The following is a 23219-nucleotide window of genomic DNA, read 5'->3' as shown; positions in this document are numbered from 1 at the left end:
GATGCAAAGACCTGTCCCACATATCCTCCCACCGTTATCTACCGCTGTCCAGTCCCAAGAATAACCATCCCACCATAGGCAGAGCTACCTGTGAAAGCAATCATCTGATTGACAAACTACATTGCAACCACTATGCTGCTCTCTGTGTGGGATTGACAATAAAAATGCTATATGCCCACATGAGAGGTCACCGATAAGCTGTGGTCAAGAGACAGCTGGACCACCCAGTTGCTAAGCATGCTGCTCGGCACAACATGCTTTACTTCAGTGACCGCTTCACAGTGTTTGGATCCTTCCTACCACCACCAGCTATCCATGCAATACAGGGTGAGCACAAAGTCTTGCCCTGATTATGAAAATTTATAACAGAATAACCGTTTAACATAATAAGTTGCATTTGATACCGTTACAAAGGTTAGTGTTACTAGTTGTTGTGACCAATAGGTGACGCTAGTGCTCCACAACACCGATGCAGTCTGTTAGGTCACGGTAGTTGCTAGCAAAATGGCATCGAAGAAGGAGAAAGCGCGATGTGTGCTTTGGTTTCACAAAAAGAAATCGCTCATCAGTGTTCAGTGTAAATTTCAGGCTTCTCATGGATGCAGCCCTCCTGACGTTAAATCAGTAAAGTGACTGTATGCAAAGTTTAATGAAACTGGCAGTGTTGAAGATCATCCTCAAAGTGGCAGGCCTTGTGTGAGTGATGCAACTGTTGATCGTGTTTGGCAATCATTTCAGCCGAGTCTGTCTAAATCAACTATTCAAGCATCTCATGAACTTCAAATACTGCAAGCAAATGTGGTGAAGATTCTTCGTGAAAGGTTTAGGTTGCATGCTTACAAAGTGCAAACCATGCAGACCTTGCAACCAAATGATTTGCTGACACGTTCTGAATTTGCAAATGAGATTCTCAACAGGATTGATGGCGCTAACAATTACTAAAATTGCATATGATTTACCAATGAAACCAACTTTCATGTCAGTGGAATGGTAAATAGGCATAATGGCCATTTATGAGGTTCAGAGTCTCCACATGCTACTGTACAGTTACCGAAAAAGTGAACATTTGGTGCGGCCTCGTGCATAACAAGGTTTTTGGACCGTTTTTCTCCATGGAAAAATCCATTACCGCTAACATTTACTTAGACGTTTTGCAGCAGTTCATTGTCCCACAGTTAGAAGAATATCAACCATGGACAATTTTCCAGCAAGATGGAGCACCCCCCCCCCCCCCCCCCCCTCTGGATTGTACGTGATTTCCTGACCCCTGACCCTGCTCTCCAGACATTACGCCCTTTGACTTTTTTTCCTGGGGCTATATCGAGGACAGAGTCTTCATCACACCAGTTGCTGGCATCGATGAACTGAAGGCTAGGATACAAGCTGCTGTGGGTACTGTGACAGAACAAAGTTATGAAACATCTGGCAGGAACTGGAATAGTGCTTCAACGTTCTCTGAGCTACCAAGGGAACACAAGTTGAGGTTTACTGACGTAAGTGGTCTTAAAAAAAAGAACTAGTAACACTAACCTATGTAACGGCATCAAATGATGTCAAACAGTTATTCTGTAATAAATTGTTATAATCAGGGCAAGACTTTGTGTTCACCCTGTATATCCTACATTCCTATAACCCCTCTGGCCTTGAACTTTGGTAGTCCCTGTCCCTCACCCACTTACTCTTTCCTGTTCCCACTTCTGCATTACACAGCCTTCTATTCCACCAACACACCCACTAGTCTTTTTCCCCCTTCTCTACTTCTCTTCTTTTCCACTCCCCTCCCATGCCTTCAATCTCCCGACTGTTCCTAGTCACTGTACCCTGTCTCCAAGCAGCTCTACTCTCTCCTCTCCAGGGGAGGGGGGGGGGGGGGGGGTCACAACTCTTTTGTGAGTATGTGCTTGGGTAACATGGGTCCACAGCCTTTGCAGCACTACTTCCATTTCTGTGCTGCGAGTCTATACTCCCACTGTCTCTCTGCTTCTCCATTGAATGGTCTTTCTGGTGCAGACCCCACGTGGGCCTGTGACATGTTTAAGGACCTTAGTTTTCCATTTCACTTCTCCCACTCTACAGCTATGCATTATAAATAAATAGTCGCCATTGTTGGGTTTGACCTGAGATCACTTTTCCAAATTTTTCAGAAGTGCGGATCATGCAGGGTAGGTCGCACAATGTGATGTCTGTTCCACCTCCGTGCCTTTTCACCTTAGAACTCTTCCTTTCCAATAATATAGTATGCACAAAACCCAGCATGGTAACCATCCTATTGTGGGGGTGTCATCAAGGACTTGCATGGTGGTAGAGCACTGACCCTGCGGGGGATTGCACTATTGTTGCCTGAGATGGAGCCTCCCCATGAATGCCAAGGAGTATGTGTTCTTCACAACTGGGACACATGGACTCCAAGCAATGGATACTGACCGGGTAGCCGTTGTTTAGTCTGGGTGATGTCCTTGGGGAGAGCCCCTGTTTGGAGTGGATGGCACCACGGCGCATGGGTTGCATATGAAATAGATGAAACTTTCTCCTGTTGATGGTCATTCAGTCCCAGCAGTCTGTTCACAAGGAAAGAATTAATTCAACACAGAAATATATGACCCTAAAATGTTTGCTTCCCTGGCTGCGCCGTGGAAGGAATGTAGGGCTAAGTGACAAGCAGAGAAATACTCGCCCCAATATCTGGTTTTTACAAGGACAGATGGGGATTCCTTTTTGCCCACAAAGCCATTATTATTTGTAGGGACTACATGGGACAAATTTGAGGATGCTGTAGCCATCTCCAAAATGAAGAGTGGATTAGTTTTGATTAAAACAGCATCCCCTGACCAGTCACAGGTGTTGCTTGATTTTGACAAGCTGGGTAACATTCAGGTGACTATTACTCCCCATAATAGTTGAAACATGGTTCATGGCATCATTTTCCATTGTGATCTCTTGTAGGACGATGATGAGCTATGAGCCAACTTGGAGCGACAGGATATACACTTTGTCCTTTGTGTCCATAGGAGGCCAGAGGACAATAGGCTTGCTACTGGTGCCTTCATCTTGGCCTTTGAGGACAATTCATTGACTGAAAACATCCAGGTGCTATATCAATGTGACACAAAACTGTATGTTCCCTTCCCCCACTAAGCAGTACTTCAAATGTATGAAATTCAGGCATCTGTCTTCACGTCGTGATCGTGGCCCAGTCTGTAGGGGTTGCGGACAACTGTTTCACAGAGACATTCTTTGTGCTCCTTCTCCCATCTGCATAACTGTGGTCCCATCTGCATAACTCTGGAGTGATGCACTGTCTTTCAGAGAGGAAAAAAATACAGGACTCGGGACACACTGACATACCAAGAGGCCAAGAAAAAGTGTGAGAATCTACATCCTGCACACATGACAGTGTTGTGCGCCCAGCTATGATGACATTGCCCTCTCTGCGTACCATACTCTCCCCCATTATGCATCCCACAGTGAGCCCCCATGATGATTGGTGGCTCTCATCTTGCTGTTTCCCCCACAAACAATTTGGGAGCAATGGCGTCCCATCCCTGGAGACGCATCTCCCTCATTCAGTTTCTCATGCCAGGAAGGGATTCCTCAGGACACTCCCTTCTAACCCTCCAATATTTCTGCCAGTCTGTAACTGGGTACCAGCCAGTGGCTGAAGGAGCCACAGGCTGCTGATCGTAGGCCTTCATGATATTCTTCAATCCATGAAACTAATTCAGGGAAGTCATCCAAGCACACTAAGGAGAAGAAAGACAAGAAGTAGTCTTCCAAGATAAACTCCAGTGGCCCCCAAGCCACCGGATTCCACATGTTCTGTTTTTGTGGCCATAGCAGTGATCCCAGTGGCCCCTGAGGCTCCTGATTGCACTGTAGAATATTTCTCAGATCTTACATTTGTTGATAACATCATCTCTTAACAAGTGGCAGCAGGTGACCACAGACATAACCTGGCTCCTTGTTGCCTTCACGCTCTCACGGTATACTGACAGCACAATCCTCTGGTGGAATTGTAGTGTTTTCCACCACCTGCCTGAGCTACTATATCTCTTACGCTTCTCCCCTGCTTTCTGCATTTCCCTTTTGGTTCCCAGCAATGTGGAGCCTTTGTGACTACTGGGGTTATTTTAAGAATGGTGTCGATTATGATTGGATGTCGGATGGAGTTTTCACATATGTTCTGGACTCATATATAACCTCTTGATATAACTTTGTAGACTGTGGCTGCTTAGGTAAGGGCATTTCAGGAGTTTACGATCTGTAATGTTTACCTCCATCACAGTGCTGGAGTGGGTCAGACCATATTGTCTGCATTGGTTTCTCAGTTCCCCCCGCCCTTCCCAATCTTGGGCAACATTCAGTACCAGTAATCCTTTGTGGGATGGAACCATGATCCCTGGCTGTGGTAAAGACATTGAAAACTTATTGGCAGATCTCAGCCTCTGGCTCTTGAATACTGGTACCTCCACACACTTCAGTGTGGCACATGGTGCTTATTCAGCCACACATCTTTCTATTTGCAGGTCTCATCTTTCCCCATCCACGATGATCTGTGTGGTAGCAGCTGCTTCCCAATCTTCCTGTCCCTCCCTCAGCATCACTCCCCTGGGCACCAGACAGATGGGATCTCCACAGTGCTGACTGGGATGCTTTTACCTTCACTGTCGCTCTAACCCTCTGTTGGAAGGGCGGACATCACCAAACCATTAGAGATTGCACTCCAGTTCTCCAGTACCATAAGCGGCATTCATCAATGGAGCACCTCATTGCTTTTAAAAGGATCCGTGCCTGGGTCCGCCACCTAATAAAACTAAGGAAGCAAGAGTGCTCGGAATGGTATGCTTCAACCATTAGACCATATACGTCTCCTTCGCAGGTTTGGTCAAAAATCAGGTGCTTGTGCAGGTTTAGTTGGAATTTTCTTGAACAGTGTTGTTTTAACTGGCTCAGATGCTGTAACTGAACATTTTGGTCTGCATTATGCTTGAGCCTCTGTGTCTGAGAACTGTCAATCTGCCTTTTGTTTCCTTAAACAGCAGGTGGAACGATTGCATGTATCTTACACTACACACCACCTGGAGCCCTTTAATGTTCCATTCAGTGAATGGAAATTCTTCAGTGCCCTAGACCTTTGCCCTGATGCAGCCCCAGAGTCCTATCACATCCACAACCGAACGCTCAAATACCTATCACTGGACAGCCAGCATCATCATCTTACCATTTTGAACCATATCTGGAGCAAGAGTGAGTTCCCATTTAAATGGTGAGAAAGCACAATCATCCCAGTACTGAAACCAGGTAAGTACTCCCTAGAAAGGACAGCTGTCACCCAGTTAGTCGCATTAATGTTTTCTGTAAGTTGCTCAAATGCATGGTGAGTCAGCAGCTGTGTTGGCTCCTTGAGCCTCAGGGTCTTTTGGCTCAATCCCAGGGCAATTTTTGCCAAGGTTGTTCCATTGCTGATAATTTGGTTTGCCTTGATTCTGCCATAGTGTGTGGTAGCAGCTGCTTCCCAATCTTCCTGTCCCTCCCTCAGTATCACTCCCCTGGGCGCCACCCAGATGGGATCTCCACAGTGCCGACTAGGATGATTTTACCTTCACTGTTGTTCTGACCCCCTGTTGGAAGGGTGGACATCACCAAAGCCATTAGAGATTGCACTCCGGTTCTCCAGCACCATAAGCAGTATTCATCAATAACCATTATCTGACTATGACTACCATAATTTAGACTAATGTCGAGATTTTATTGCTGTCTTCTTCGACCTACAAAAGACTTACGACATCACTTGGTGACACAACATCCTTTCTACCTTACATGAGTGGGGTCTCCGAAGCCCACTTCTGATTTTCGCCAGAACTTCATGTCACAATGTACTTTTCAGGTTCGAAATGGTGCTTCCCATGGTACTCCATATATCCAAGAGAATGGGGTTCTGCAGGGCTCTGTATTAAGTTTTCTACTCATTCTAATGGGCATCAACGGTCTAGCAACAGCTGTGGTGTCTTCAGTTTCCCTCCTTGTATACTGCCAGTTTTTGCTTTTACTGTTGCTCCTCTAGTGTGGGTGTTGCTGAACACTGACTGTATGGCACTATTTGAAAGGCACACTCATGGGTCCTGACCCAGGGCATTGAGTTTTCAGGCGCCAAGACTCGCATCATGCACTTCTGTCACCATCATGTTGTACATCCACAACCAGAGCTGTAACTCAACAACCAGTAACTCAGTGTGGCAGAGACTTACTACTTCTTAGGAGTGGTCTTCGATACTCAGCAGATGTGGCTTCCTCATCTTCGCCAACTTATGTATAATACACTTCACTGCATCAGTAACATCAGCTGACGTGCAGGCTGCGTTACCCATGCAGCTTTTCAAATCCCTGAGCTGCCCTGTCTTGATTATGAGAGTCTGGCATATTGTTCAGCATTGCAGTCACTGGACCCAATACACAACTATGGGGCCTGATTTGCAACAGGATCCTTTTGAACTAGCTCTGTCAACAGCCTGCTTGGGAAGGCTGGAATCCCTCCACTAAAGATCAGGGACCAACAACAGCTACTCAGTTATGCCATACACATTCGTAGCTCCCCTAAGTATCCAAACTACCATTTCCTTTTTTCCTAATAGGGAGATCCGCCTCCCACAACACAGACCCAGAACGAGGGTCATAATTGCAATTCATCTACAGTGTCCCTGCTCTGAACTCCAACTTTGCCGATGTCGCCTCTTGTCAGGAAGCAATCATGTACACCCCGATGGCGTGCTCCCTGACCTCAGTTCTCTCTCAATTCATCATTTGGGCCGAAAGATTCAATTGATCCAATGGTGTTTCACCACCTGTTCCTGGCTGTCCTCAATGCATTTTGAGGTTCGGAAGTGGTATTCACTGATGACTCAGCAGATGACTGGTTTTGCATACATGCATGCAAGGTGCAGTGAACTATACTCCCTACCAAATGGATGCAGTGTCTTCACTACTGAATTGGTGGCCATCAAATGAGCCCTTAACTGTGCTTCTTGCACTGGCAATATGCTTTTAATCTGTAGTGACTCCCTGAGCAGCCTTCAGGCTGTAGACCAGTGCTACCTTTCATCATTCATTAGTCACGACTATCCAGGACCTCCTTTTTGACTGTCATCAAGCTGTATGGCCACTCATTTTTGTTTGGCCCTCTGGACATGTTGGGACCTCAGGCAATGAACATACCGATCACTTGACAAAGTTGATTACTAGGATGCCGATTTTGGAAATGGGGGGCTCAGAACTGGACCTTTGGTCGACTCTATGCTATCAGTTGTTAGAGGCGTGGAACGTGGTGTGGTCTGCTCAGGACTCCCAAAAGAAACAGGGCAATAAAGAATAAGACAACCATGTCTCCCCTTCGTGCTTCCTGGAGGTAATCTTTTGTCCTTCGTCAACTATGGATTGGCTGCACTTGGCTGACCCACGGCCACATTCTCCAACGTGAGAACCCCCTTACTGCTAATGTGATGCCTGCCTAGTGGTGGCCCACGTCCTACTAGGCTACCCAAATTTGGCTGCTTTGCAGCGATCTCTTAACTTTCCTAACACGCTGTCTTCTCTACCCTTACTTGGTTATTTTGTAGTTCATTCATAATAAAGTACAATTATATTTGATTTGATGCTTCCCAGTCTATGTGCTGTTTGAAGGATTCTTGGATGTTCAGCTGGATACAGTCATCAAATGCCCATGATATTTCAGTGAATAACCGTTCCACCATCATGAGGTGGTGCTGCTGCTAGTATTAATCGCTCGTGGGTCCCAACAGCACACACCGTCTTCGGTGGTGGGGAGGGTTGCAGTATCTCTTTGGTGGCTGTGGCCAAATGATCTCATGTCTGCTTGCACCGTTGCCCCTTGATAGAGCTCAGTGTTGGTTCCCAAGCCGTACCGAGTTGGTGACCAGTGTCCCTGTTGATAGCGTTGTCTGTTATGCGGACTTCTGTGGCCTCTTTGAAGATCAGTCCCAGTAGTTATTTGTGGACCAGGACCAGTACTTTTCTCTCATCATAATTCGCTGTGTGTCCAGTGTTTATGCAATGTTCTGCTAGGGAAGATTGGGTTGGTTGATCTAGGTAGGTGTAGTGTTGGTGTTCTTTGCATCAATCTCCCATGTACAAACTGTTTGGCTGATATAGGATTTCACACTGCTGCACAGAATTTTGTATATGTTCGCTTTCTTGAGGCTGACATCATCTTTCACCATTCCTAGTAAGGTGTGCATCTTATCCAGTGGTCGGAAGACTGTATTGATTTTGAGTTGCCTCAATAGTCTCCCAGTTTTGGATGACGCATTGCCTGCAAAAGGTAGAAACGTCAGTCCTTTTTTTCTCTTTTCTGCTTGATCTTCATCTTGTTGTTGGAAGTCCCTTTGGATTTGGCAGTTGCCATATCCATTTTTGCAGAACACTGTCGCCATGTGTTTGAGTTCTGTTGATAGTTCTGTTCATCAAAGATCGTCCAAGTGTTAAGCACTCTGGTTAGCTGAACCTGATGGTGGCAGCAGGAAGCATGTAGATAGATACAGGTCAATGTTTGTGGTCTTGTAGTACTCTCAGTGACCTAGCGAGCCATCTGACCTGTGCTGCACCAGGACATCAAGAAAGGGTAGTTGTCGAGAAAGATGGATAACAGTTCGCATGGTGAAAGATTGATGCAAAGAACACCAACTCTGCACTCACCTAGGCCAACCAAGTCAGTCTGCCGCAGTAGAACATTACATGAACACTGGATACACAGCGAATTATGAAGAGACAAAAGTACTGGCCTCCTCGAATAACTACTGGGACTTCACTTCAGAGAAGCCATAGAAAATTGCATAACAGACAACCTTGTCAACAGGTCTGCTGGTTACCAACTCAGTAAGCCCTGGGAACCAATACTATGCTCTATCAAGGAGCAACAGAGCAAGTGTACATGAAATCACTCTGCCACAGCCACCAAAGAGATACTGCGGCCCTCCCCACCATCTATCACAGCCTCTGCTTCCCCAAACACCAGACAAGCCACGAACCTGTACCCACGAGGGATAACTGCTAATGTCAGAGAGCAGACAGACCATTGCATCAGCACCAACTGATGATTGCAAAATGGTTATTTGCCAAAATATCGTTGGCACTCAATGATCATATCCAGCTGGACACCCAAGAACTACTCATACAGTAGTTATCCTTATCTTTAATTCTGTATACAAAAATATTGTCTGTTCTGATATGCTTTTGTTTTATTATTAAGTAAATCACAACAGAATACTGCCTGTGAGTACATATTTAATTTGCACAGAATGAGAGATACTGGCTCTTTACTACCCTGTGCAAAAGGCAGAGGCCCACAATGCAAAGAACATTATTGGAAGCTGAGGAGCAAATTCTGCACCGCATCCAAGAAGATACTGTTTAGAGTACTAGAAGCATTGCACGCCAAGTGGGTGTACCGCACACTGTTGTTCATCACACTTTGAAAGAGGCGCGTACGCAGCCTTACCACATTCAACACATACACTTACTGGAAGAGAAAGACTTCCCCTTCATGACGAGAATACTCAGAGTAGTTTGTGTTACAAAATGCACTGCATGATTTTGTAAACAAAATACTCATCGCAGATGAAGCTTGTTTCACTTGCAACTAAATAACATGCATACGTGGAATGTACATGATCTGCACGAAGTAGTAGCAACACATTTTCAGTGTCGCCTTTCCGTAAATGTATGGGTGGGTATAATTGATGATTACAGCATTGGACCTTATGTTTTATCTGCATGATTGATTGGTAACAATTACCAAATCTTTCTCGAGGAAATATTGCTACCAGCTTTCTTAGAAAATGCCCCATTTCGCCACTTTGGTCACAGAGTGCGAAGATTTCCAGGACAGTGGATAGGATGTTTTGGTCCATGTCAATGGGCAGCATGCAGCCCTGATTTAAACCCAGTGATTTTTACTTTTGGGGCCATATGAAGGAACTTATTTATGCTCAGAAAACGAAGAGTATGGACGAACCTACGCACAAGAGTCTCAGTGATGCCAATGCCATAAAGACAAATGTACAAGTGTGTGAACAAGTGCGATGAAACTGGGTTCGCTGTAATGAAGCGTGTGTCGAATTGAGTGGTGGGCATTTTGAACTCTTATTGTAGTATTGGTATAGCAGGAAACAAAGTAATGTGTTTTCTTGTGGTACTGTTGTAGAAAAGGAAAATAATCTGAATTTAGTTTTTGTTATGGTGGTGTTGTGAAAAGAGTAAACTGTTGACTGTAATTAACACACAAAAAATTATGTGGTGATTGGTTGACCATGTACTAAGGGAAACACGTTTTATTTTATGTTAGCTTTTCTTTACTACCACAATCTTGGTTATGATGTTGTAAAAGAGAAAACACCTGGTTGTACTTAATTCATTGTTTATGTAAAATGAATTACTCATTCTTGACAACTCAATGGCTGCTTGCATTGCTTGTTTTGGTAATACCTAGCCGCTGTGACCAGTGTTTACATTTGCTCTGGTTTGTCCTTTACCTTTCTTTAACCACTGCATTGTTGTCGGTAATACACAAGCAAGGTTGAGTGCCATCAGCTGACAGTGTAAACAGAAATGCATCTATTATCAAACCTACAGATATCTGTCTTTTAGAAATACAAAAATGAAGAGCTTGGTAGGACATTTCATTAGACTTTTTTGTAAAGCACCGTCTGTATAATTTTGGATATTACAAAAATGGGTAACCTATGCCTACAAGAATATTTTTCAAAGTATGACATAAAAATTTGAAGTAAATTGGCCAATAACTGTTTGAGAGTTTTGGTAACTATTTTAAATTATAACTTGTTCTTATGCAGTAGTATAGATCAGAAATTTAAAGAGTTCTAAACATTTGGTCTTTTCCTTTACCCATAAAACACAGACTTCAAGAAATGGCCAATAATGTTGCAGGTAAATTCTTGCTTTGTTTTTTATTGCATTTTATTTGATACCAAATGAATATGGTAACCTTTTTGATATTGCTTAATTGACAATTTAAATTTGAGAGGGTAATGCCACCCTCATTATTTAAGAATTAATAATTCTTGGTTTGCATAAATGATACTGAAAAAAACAGTGGTAGTTATTTTTGCATTTATCCAGGAGCATGTCAATAATGTGCATCTTTTAAAGGATATCCTCATATGAAAGACAATATGGTTCTTAGGAAATACTGTAGCATATACTTAGAGAACCTTTATGTGAAGAAGACTGTAGCCATTACACTGCCACCATTCTTTATCTCAAATATGGATCATGACAATAACATGAGAGCGATTAGGGCATGTGCAGAAGCATATTGACCATCATTTGATACTTGCTTAATATGTGAATGGAATAGGACAGAAAATAGACAAATTTGGTATGCCATACTTTATCTCATGCATAGACTATTTGAAATGAAGTCTATTTTTATAAAGGGCATTGAATAAGCAATGCAATACAGTCTTTTACATGCAATTTCAGCTGAAAAAAATGTGGAGTTACTTGTGAGACAAAAAAATGGCTCTGAGTACTATGGGAATTAACATCGGAGGTCATCAGCCCCCTATAACTTAGAACTACTTAAACCTAACTAACCTAAGGACATCACACACATCCAAGCCCGAGGCAGGATTCGAACCTGCGACCGCAGCGGTCGCACGGTTCCAGACTGAAGCGCCCAGAACCGCTCGGCCACACCGGCCGGCACTTGTGAGATGTTTTGTAATGTTCCCACTTCAGTCCCCACGGGTTAATGAAGTTCCAGTAGGTGGTGGCACTGTATGTTCCCTTCAAAATGGCATCTGTAATGGAGGTGCATTCTAAGCAGAGAGCTGTCATTGAGTTTTTTGTAGAAACCAGAGCATCACAGATACTTATAGGTGCTTGCAGAATGCCTTCGGAGACGTGGCAGTGAACGAAAGCACAGTGAGTCATTGGGTTAGGTATCTATCATCGTCACATCAAGGCTATGCTAACCTGTCTGATGCCAGCTGTGGCACATACAACAATGACCAGAAATGTTGGGGACTTCAGTGTTTTCACTGCCAAAAATATGAAAATTAATTTCTTCTTCTCCATGACACTGCAAGGTCTCACTCAAATCTGTGTACCCAAGAGGAGCCCACAAAATTTCATTGGACTGTTCTCACTCATCAGTTCTACGCCTGGATATTGCACCTCCCAGCTTCCATCTTTTTGACCCAATGAAAGTGCACTCTTTGGGAAGCAGAATATGGATGTTGGGGAGGTTAATGATGCACCAAGACTTTGGCTCTGATTTCGACTAGTATAATGGTACAATGCTAGTATACATACCTTCCCATTAGGTCGCATAAAACTGTCACATTGAGTGGAGTTTATGTTGAAAAATAGGCATTTCTAGCTAAAAGGGCGGTGAATAATACTGTGTATTGGAATCATAAATACAACCAACCTGCTTTCAGAAGGGGAGAGAAAAAAAAGTGCAGCATTACTTACTGAACACTCCTCATATTTAACTGGCCAAGTGGATGCAACAATATCACACTGTGGATAATGAATTTTGAATAATAATTGATTATGTCCTTGGAGAACTGTAATTATTTCATGTTATCGGATACTCAGAGGTGATCATTTACAACCAAATGTTGCTCAGTAGGTAGTTGCCACCTTTTATAAACACATGATTTGTGTACTCCAGCTTTATCTGAGATAATCTGAACATTTGAGATTTACTGTGTCAACCTGGTGTTTGAAGTACTTGAAATGTCTATGGAGGTAAGCCATGTGCACTTGCTGGTTTGCATTCATTATGGTGGTAGATTCCGTTAGTGAACGACATTACTGAAGATTTTCAGTGCTCTAGATACTATTGAAACGACACTAGTGCAAATCCTAAAACATAACCTTTTTAAATAGTCAAGGTTGAATGGAATGTTTATTACAACAAATTACTTTGACTTTTGTCTACAGAATATTTGCAGATACATATCTATTAGATGTATTTTTGAAAATGGAAAGTCTGGTATGGAATACCAACAATGTGAAAAGGATAGTTTGCTACTCACCACATTAAGAAGGAATTGCTTTGCAGACAGATGCAGTGCAAAGACTACTAAACTTTTAACTTTCAAAGAAGTCCTCACACAGAATGAGAACAAACAAACAAACACACACACACACACACACACACACACACACACACACACACCTACACCTGGCTGCTACTTATGTGGCTGCTTGGGCCTGGTCTATTTTTTAGATTTTTTTTTTATATTTTTAGTTTTTACTGCTGGGTTGTTTGAAGTGGGTTTGAGGGGATGTAAAGGAGTGAAGATTAGCATCTGATTAAACATTAATTGTGTCTGGGAAGGCTCTGTAGAGTTAAAACATTCCATTGCGGTCCTTTTCTTTTCAGTGGTGTTGTCCGTTAACATAATAACAAGGATTAACTAAGATATCTTGCCCTTAAAAAAAAAGACTGGATCAGTTTTCACTGTCTCCTTTAGTGTGGGCCGTACAGACCTAGAGTGGAAAAAAATGTGATAGTCAACTGATCTGAATGTCATGTAACCATTTGCACTGTTCAAACTGTTGTTCCAACCACAACACTACTTGGGTGACTCTTATTTTTGTGTATATTGTAGATGAAGTTTTTTTTATGTTGATGGAATGCTGTTTTCATGATTGCCATATGGCTCGTGCTCACATGGTTTGTGGAAGTGCAGTTATACTTATACCGCCATACTTATTTGCATTCAGCATGCTCGAAACTGTTTTCCAGGATGTCATGACTTAACAGTGTTGAGGGGGCATTAAAATTCTACTGTGGTTGAAAATGACAAACTGTTGAAATTTCAACCTTAAAATGAATATTTTCAACAGTCATAAATGGAATAACTACATTAAATAATAACATAAAGGCTATGGATGCAGTCCTCTTACCAAGAGAAACAACAGAGGCCCGTCATTGATTAAATTTTTAGTTGTGTCCCTGTTGCAGTAAATAAACTGTTGGTTGGCAGTCTTGGTGAGGTAGCCATGTGTGTATATTCAGTGCCAGCTCATGAGTATACATTCTGGGTGTTCACAGATTTTTAGATTCAGATAAATTTGAGTGTGTCCAATCTCACGGTAAAAAAAAATAATAATAATAATAATAAATAGGGAAATGGTTGCTGGTGATTTTTATGTGGATTTATTGGAAAGCTCTGTCAATGAACAGTTATTGCAGTCAGTAACATTATCATTCAATTTAGTTCGTACTGTTAACTTTACTACTAGGATATGTAAATGCTCTGAAACTGCTATAGATAATATCTTTGTAGGCAAATAATGGGAAAAAGTCATATCACAAAAGCAATAGTAAATGGGCTATGTCATCATGACATGCAGCATCTTGTTTTAAATGTTGAAACTTATCAGGATAAAAATTTTATTAAATCTGAGCACAGGACAGTAATAAAAAGTCAAACATTGAGAAATTCTGGAAATTGTTAAAAGACATAATTCTGACTGTAATGGAAAATACAAAGCAGTCATTAATAAAGTTACCCCCACTTTTGAAGATTGTTTTCCCCTAAAGGATATTCAAATCGCCCAGAAGTCAAAAAATAAACCGTGGATTACACAAGGAATAAATATGTCATGTGGGACAAAAAGGAGACTGTATCATTAGATTACATTAGATTAATTATTCATTCCATAGACCCATAAAAGAGGGAATCATCCTGGGTGTGGAACATGTCAGATAAATACATTACAAAAATGTAATTAAAAAAACTTGAGTTTCATTAATTTTAATGATCCTCAGTCAATAAACAGTAAAATTATGTACATGAATTAAATTTAAACTTCTAATATTTACAGGTTTAATACTTACATCTGCTTTCATTAAATCCATCATTCAGACATTTGCTAGTTTCTTGGCTATTGCAACCAAGTATTGTCAAAAATTAAAGTAAATTATTCATTTCAGTGATCCTCAGTTAAGAACAGTCAGATTATGTGCAAGGCTGAAAATTAAACTTCCACTATTTACAGACATAAGACTTACATCTGTTTTCCATACATCCATCATTCACACAGTAGGTAGTTACTTGGCTGTTACAACCAAGTATTGTCAAAAATTAAAGTATAATAAATTTTCATTAAAATGGTCTACTGCACTTGTTGAGAAACTCGTGGATGGAACAGAAGGAGTTGGCCACCAAAAATTATTTAAATTGTGCCTTGTCTGAAACTAAACTCTTAATGGTTCCAGAATCTCAGAATGGTTCTCTTAATGGTTGCTGGTAACTTATTGAAAATATGCATTGCTGAATACTGGACTCCTTTATGGGCAAGAGAAAGTGATTTTAAATCTTTATGTATATTGTTCTTATTCCTAGTATTGATACTGTGTACTAAGCAATTGATTGGAAAAAGAGATGTATTATTTACAACAAACTTCATTAAGGAATAAATATACTGAGAAGCTGTGGCTAATATGCCCAATTCTTTGAATAGGTTTTGACATGATTTTCTTGGATTTACACTACCCGTTACTCTTATTATACGTTTCTTTACTCTAAAATTTTTTTCTCTGTTTGTGGAGTTACCCCAAAATATGATACCATATGACATAATGGAGTGAAAATAAGCAAAATATGCCAGTTTTTTTATATTTATATCTCCTATGTCTGACATCATTCACATTGCAAACACAGACTTGTGTAGGTGCTTCAGCAGTTCGTTAGTATGTTGCTCCCAACTGAATTTATTATCAAGTTGTAATCCCAAGAATTTTACACTCTCAGCTACTGTCTACTGTCTATAAACAGCTCTGATGTTAAAATTGTAATGCATTACAAAGAATACAGCAAAATATTGAAGCAAGTAATCCAGAAATTGTAGCAGCTTTATTATGAGAAAAAGATATTTACACCAGGCAACAAAATAAAAACTGTGTAGGATATAGTGAAGATAGAAACGGGGGGTGGGGGGGGGGGGGGGGGGGGGGCAAAAAGTAAGAGTAACAGATAACGCTCTAAAAATAAATGGGACTTTGGTAACCAGTGTATGCAGTGTTGCTAACCTCTTAAACAAGTGCTTCATTTCTGTTACTGACAGCTTGAGGTTATCAGGTTCGGTGAACAGTGCAATGGAGTATCTGAGATTAGACTTTAAAAGTAACTTCAGTGAAATGAAAATGACACTTACGTCTCCCAAAGAAGTAGCATCCATCATAAAATCCTTAACATCTAAGTATTCCAGTGGGTTTGATAACATATCAACGAAGTTAATCAAAGAGTGCTCATGCAAGTTCAGTTCTATCTTAAGTTATTTGTGTAATCAGTCTCTTATCAGTGGAATATTTCCAGATTGGCTAAAATATTCTGAATTTAAGCCTCTTTACAGGGAGGACCTAAAGAGATACCACCAAACTATCGACCAATTTCACTTTTGCTAGCTTTCTCAAAAATATTTGAAAAGGTTGTGTTCAAGCATCTCCTTAAGCATCTGACTGCAAATAATATATTGTCCAAGTCACAGTTTGGATTTCTTAAAGTTTCTGATATAGAGAAAGCTATTTACACTTACAGTGAGAATGTACTTAATTCATTAGATAATAAATTATAGGCTACTGGCATTTTATGTGACTTGTGAAAAGCTTTTGACTGTGTGAACCACAGCATTCTCGTAAGTAAATTAGAGTATTATGGTGTCACCGGTAATGCTGCGAAATGGTTTGGGTCTTATCTAACAGGAAACAAAGGGTGTTGTTGCGAAATATCTGTGCAGTAAGCAGTTAGTCTTCATCTGACTGGGAATTAATTACATGTGGTGTTCCTCAAGGTTCCATCTTGGGTCCATTGCATTTTCTTGAGTGCATTAATGTCTCTCATCTGTTACATTGCCAGATGCTAAGTATGTTTTGTTTGCAGATGATACAAACATTGAAATAAGTAGCAAGTCAAGTACAGATTTAAAAATAGCTGCTAACTAAATTTTCACTGACATTAACAAGTGGTTTAAAGCTAATTCACTGCCATTAAACTTTGAAAAGACCCACTATATGCAGTTCAGAACCTGTAAGAGATTTCCTTCCAGCATGTGTATAACATATGAAGAAATGCAGATTGAAGAGGTTGACAGTGTTAAATTTCTGGGATTACAACTCGATAATAAATTCAGTTGGGAAGGGCATACCGCAGAATTACTTAAGCACCTAAACAAGCCTGTATTTGCAGTGAGAATGATATCAGATGTAGGAGATATAAATATAAAAAACTTGCATACTTTGCTTACTTTCACTCTATTATGTCATATGGGATCATACTCTAGGGCAACTCATCTAACCGAGCAAAAGTTTTTAGGGTGCAAAAGTGTGTGATAAGAATGATTTGTGGTGTAAATTCAAGAACATCATGTAGAAACCTGTTCAAAGAGCTTTGTATTCTAACCATTGCGTCTCAGTATATTTATTCCTTAATGAAATTCGTTGCAAGTAATACATCTCTATTTCCAACCAATAGCCTAATACATAGTATCAATACTAGGAATAAGAGCAATCTACATAAAGACCTAAAATCACTTACCTTGCTCCAAAAAGGGATCCAATATTCAGCAACAAACATTTTCAATAAATTGCTAGCAACCACTAAAAACTTGGTTTCAGATGAAGCACTGTTTAAACAGAGTTTGAAAGACATTTTGATATGCATCTCCTTTTACTCTATAGATGGATATCTTAACAGAGACGGTTAAGCCAGCATAAGTAAAAATATATGTTAGATTTCAGTTTTGACAGAATTTGGTCACAACAGTCAAGATAAGGTATTTTGTGTATGACAAATTTGTTAATACTGCATAACAATGTTCCATTCTGACCGTGTGTTAATTCTGTAAATATTAGCTGTTCCAGTTTATCACATTGTATTCACCTATTTTTGACAATTTCCTGACAAATGATCGGGGTAGTAAGTATTATATACAAAAGTTTTATGTTATACTTTCTGACATGTTTCACACTTACGAGAATAATCTCATTTTTTTTTGGGTCTATGGAACAAAAACTGAATCTAATCTAATCCAATCGCATGTCCTGTACAACAGTTGTGCTTATGAACAAGTTTATACAACTACAGCCGCTGCCAATATTAATAGCAGCAGTAATAATAATAAAATGCATAACTTCTCTGACAAAAGAAAGAATTGTTTTTGTGGAACTTTGTTGTTGTGTACACAATTAAGTACAGTTTAGGGCAATAATAAAGAAAGTGTAAGCTTTTACAGCTCCCCATTTTGCATTTTTGTGCAAGTGGGAGTTTTCATTCTTTTCCATTTTTTCGGATAAATGTTTAAGTTCCCTAACGTATGTATTAGTTCACAAATTTACTTCCGGGCTGAAAATCAGATTTCTTATGCTGCACCCACACAACAACTTGTGTTGACTGTACACTTCCTTGTTAAATATTCACTTGTAGTCACATTTATTTGATTTTGTCACTCTCTCAATCAAAGGATCTGTTCTCAGAGGCCCTAGTTCCTTTGCAGCTAACTTTCCCTGGTAATTTACTTTTCTATTCCTAGAATGAGATTTTTCACTGTGCAATGGGGTTTGTGCTGATATGAAATTTCCTGACATATTAAAGCAGTGTGCCAGACCTGGACTCGAACTCGGGACCTTTGCCTTTTGTGGGAAAGTACTCTATTGATTGAGCTACCCAAGCATGATGCAGTACCCATCCCCACAGCTTTACTTTTGTGTTAGTATCTAAAACAGATTCAACATAGCTCATATTTACCTGCACACAAAAGCCGATTCCCACACAGTAAACAACCAACTCCAAACACAAACTGCCATTCGTGGAAATAATTAAACGCAAGTAGTAATGTCTAACAACATGGTGACACGACTAGAATGCAAATGAGGTGCTGAGATCCGTAAGAGCCTAAAGCACACTACTGTCGATCCCACATTTAAGTGGATATCAGATAAACCAGTGATACAGCTTTTCGTGAGTTCTCATATATACAGGGTGGGCCTACAGGACAAATAAACCTGACTCGTCATAAGATCAACGGATTTCAGATGTGTGAGTAAATGCTACAATCTAACATTTGGCAGTGATGTGCTTAATGCTGTTATGATTCTCAATGCCTCAGATGGGTTACTGTATAACAAAACTGATAACTTAATATACTATAGCTCATCCAGGATCCCACAAAATAGGTTTACTCCCAGTACAGCTTTAACATATACTGATATCCAATTTAATTTTACTGCAGTATATAGTGAGTGAATTAGCATATGTGAGCTGTGTGCTATCATCCAGCAAGATTTATGCTGAGCGAGCAGAGGTAAGAGTCTGCCGCTGTGTGCTACCACCTGGTGGCACTGATGTAAACTTCTAGTTGAGCTGTGCACATCATGAACCATGCACATTGTTTATCAAATCTGTATGTATTCGGCCCATAACGCAATTATGTCACGTGACTTGCGCATGCACAAAAGCTCCTCAAAATGTGCACAACTGAAGGTGTGTTCATGACCCTGATGCCAAGTTTCACAGAGTCTAGAAGAACAGTAGCACAGTAGATGTAAGAGGGTATCATTTAGATTGCAGCATCTATGTTACATTTAATAGCATTCAAAGACAAGTAACCAATAAATCAGCAAGGTGTTGAAAGTTAGGGTGTTCGCGTGCACTTGTACTCTTAGACAGCAGCCACCACTGTTTATATTAATGGATATTACAAAGACTGTTAAGTCATTATGCCACTAACCAACTCGATAAGTTGTGTTGCTAGTTCTTGTGGTTTTCTGCCCCATTGTCTTGATCACTTAATATTTTGCAATCTAGTTTCATGGAAACTGAGACCCTGAGGTACTACATTAATATCATGTCAAAGAAACTTCATTATATTTTTGTATAGGGCATCTGCCTGTCATCTCCTACATCATCTGATGTTAATGACCAGGTAGCCTGTCAGAATATCCATTTACACCTTCCACAGTAGTGCCCAGAGGTTCACCAGTGTTTAGTCTTCCAGTAAGTCGTTAAACAGAAGTTATGGTACATCGTAAGCAGGAAACTCAATGTAATCAGTGATCACTTTCCTGCTTAAATGAAAACTGGATCATTGAGGCTATTTCACAAAGTGTTGCAAGGCTGTAAACCCTCACTATATCTCTCATCAGCTCTTTGTCTTTAATTAACATTGGGAATAATACTTGAAGTGAAAGGTTTGCTGTTGTATTAATCATGAGATTAAGAAGTAGGCAGTAGAATAAGTTAGTAGCTGTTGCCTGTAATGGAAGAAACGTAATGCACTGGTTGTGGTTATGTGATTGTGTGAATGGAAGCTCTGAACAACTCTCACCTGTTCCAGAAGTTGTCACAGCATGTTTCACAGAAGGCAGTGTTATGTCACTAGCATTTTCCTAAGAAAGTGGACCTGCAGGTGAGGTCTCAAAACTATTTTAATACTCTTGCTTTCATTACTATTAGAAGCCTTTCCCGTCTGATATGGTCACATAATTCTTTAATTAATACAGCATTCATGTCTGAATTGGTCTACATGAGATTCTTCATTATATTGCAAGATGAAACTCTGATAAAACATTGGATTTATAAAAATTAAGATCTTCAAATCTTGAACTGTGTTATACCTTGCAACAGATCAGCAGTTACTTACATTCCTGGCTGGACAAGAGTATATACCGTAATGATCTCGTTGCCAATAGCATGAGATCTATGAAAAAATGTCGTATGAGTGTGACATTTCGTGCTTGATGTGTAAGAACAGTTGATATGAGCACATTATTCAATTTACGCAAAATTGTGGTATTCCAAGATATGACTTGCGAAGCCTGAAATGGACTTCCTTCAGAACATTTTGATTCTCCAGTACTGTGTGTGCTCTAAGTTTTGTTTATTCTTATGTTCCGTATTTTCTTCTACAGATACCTGTGAAGGCTTGCCATGTAAAAGAATTGGCAAAATTTGCTCAGGATTTGATATACAGGGATGTTGGTAAGGAGCAAAGACAGCTTAATGATCAAGATAAATCGTTACTTGCACTGTATGAACGTATTATTGAGGTAGGTAATATATGACTTTATAAGGATTATAACTTGAATACAGTAATCATACTTGTGGCTGATTGCCATCTGTTTTGGACAAAACAGCATAAACATTATCTTATTTTGGAAATTTGTGTTCCGTTAGGAAACAATCTTTATTTTTAAATAAGCTTTTAAAATGATTGGTCATACGCATTAGTGTCCACAGAAATTTTTCCAGAAGAGGGGGGGGGGGGGGGGGGGGCAAGACCAAAAATTGCCCTTTTTTTCCCATGAATTGGTCTGTTTCAAGACATGACAAGTGAGAAGAACTAACCTTCATTGGTGACATCAAAAACTTATTATGTCCCAAGAATTGAAGCTTATCCACTCCGTATATGAATAATGAATAAAAACTCCGTACTCCAGTTTCTGGAGGAGGGCAGCAAGTGCCCCATCTTATTGCCTCCCTCCCTTTCCACCCCCCCACTCCACTCCCTCCACCCCCCCACCCCCGTGCAGATAGCTATGGTCATATAATACTGTAAAGCATAAATGTGTGGTATAGAATTATTTTACTCTATTGTGTTAATTACGTAAGACAAGATGAAAGGCAAGTTTCTGAGTTTTGAGTATCAGTGTAACACACAGTTTTAACATTCAGACATTGCCATAAAAAACAAGTTTTGACCAGTTAGTCAGTGATATCACTTCTATACCAAGAGATACTTGTGTCATATCGTATTCTGATACTAAAATTGATTTCTTTATCTGCCAAAGGAGTCATCTGTTGTTTTGTTGGTTTTGCTTAAGTGTATTTCCATATCATAATGTACTTATCATTTACAACTCCATTGTGATATAGAAGAGTGGCCTTTTTGTTAAATTTTCATAGTTTAAAAACCAAGTGTACCCTGTATTGTGGTACAGATCACTAAAATATGAATGGCTGTAGCATTCAGTGAACTAGCCTAGAAATTAGGCTTATTTAGTATTTAGTTTCAAAAATACTTGTTTTCGAAGAGTATGGAGTATATGATTATATTTCTTAATGAAGTAATTCATTTTTATTTGTTTGTTCACAGACCCCTGGAGAAGAACTGTTGCGAGGAACTGCATTTAGTGTATTTCAAGAATAGCTCATTTATTCAGTACATTTTTGTTCACATTTGATGGGTATTTGTAAGATAGCATTCCTTATTTCCCGAACTATTTTCATTATTTTGAGTGAAATAAATTTGATTTTTTACTTTTTTGAAAATAAATCTTTTTTTAACATGCTGATGTATACAAACATTACAAAAGTAATGGGGATGATATTAGATAGTTGTGTAAAATATTGTGCTACCAAACAAAACAACTAGGAACTATGAAAACACATTCTTTCTTGGACGTCGATTTAGCGGAAATACTAGTTCCACATCCATCCCACTCTCTTTATCCCCTCCCATATGCATTCACTCAAATTGTGTTTAAATTCAATGATGACTTTCTAACAATTACACTAGCGATGCAGTCATTGTCATAGTTGCCTTTAGTCCAGAGACTGGTTTGTTGCAGCTTTACCCTCTAGTCTATCATGTGCATGTCACTTCACCGCTGTGTAACCACTGCAAGGAAAAAATGGGTGCTCAGAGTGGCAGATCCAACGTGCTCTCTGCCCAACCACTGCATCACAACCTGTTGAGATGGATGAAGTCACGAGGGAGGAGGTAGGCACTGCATTTATTCCATACACAGGCGCACTCTTGGGGAAAATCGCCCGCATTCTGAAGAAACACCGGGTCGGAACTGTGTTTTGTCCTCCGAATAAAACTCGTGCACTGGTGGGGAGTGCCAAAGATGACCTCGGTTTAGGGAGGCCGGCGTGTACCAGATTCCATGTCAATGTGGCAAGTCGTATATTGGTCAGACAATGCGTACTGTCGAGGATTGATGCCGTGAACACCAGAGGCACACTCGACTGATGTATCCGAGCAAGTCGGCGGTCGCTGAACATTGTTTGTCGGAAAATCACGCTATGGAGTATGACCGCACGAGGATTCTGGTACAGACGTCGAGATACTGGGACAGCATTGTTAGAGAGGCCATCGATATTCGCACCAATGACGACCTCATAAACTGTGACTGTGGCTATAATCTTAGCAAGGCTTGGGAACCA

At 40.4% G+C, this 23219-nt stretch overlaps 1 protein-coding gene across 2 annotated transcripts in view; it reads left to right on the top strand.

Moving 5' to 3' along the window:
* LOC126284682 (cellular tumor antigen p53-like) overlaps positions 1–22307 on the top strand; it is an 81271-nt gene extending 58964 nt beyond the window's left edge. For both annotated transcript variants that reach the window (XM_049983802.1, XM_049983803.1), the window contains 2 exons: positions 20960–21097; positions 22144–22307. In XM_049983802.1, the coding sequence (XP_049839759.1) occupies positions 20960–21097; positions 22144–22197 (192 nt within the window). In that variant the 3' untranslated portion in view covers positions 22198–22307. The remainder of the gene's footprint in view (positions 1–20959; positions 21098–22143) is intronic.
* The last annotated feature ends 912 nt before the right edge of the window (positions 22308–23219 follow it).

Source organism: Schistocerca gregaria, chromosome 8 (assembly GCF_023897955.1).
Source record: "Schistocerca gregaria isolate iqSchGreg1 chromosome 8, iqSchGreg1.2, whole genome shotgun sequence".
NCBI lineage: Eukaryota > Metazoa > Arthropoda > Insecta > Orthoptera > Acrididae > Schistocerca > Schistocerca gregaria.
Note: the sequence above shows the minus strand (reverse complement) of the source record. Positions and strands in the feature narration are given on the sequence as shown.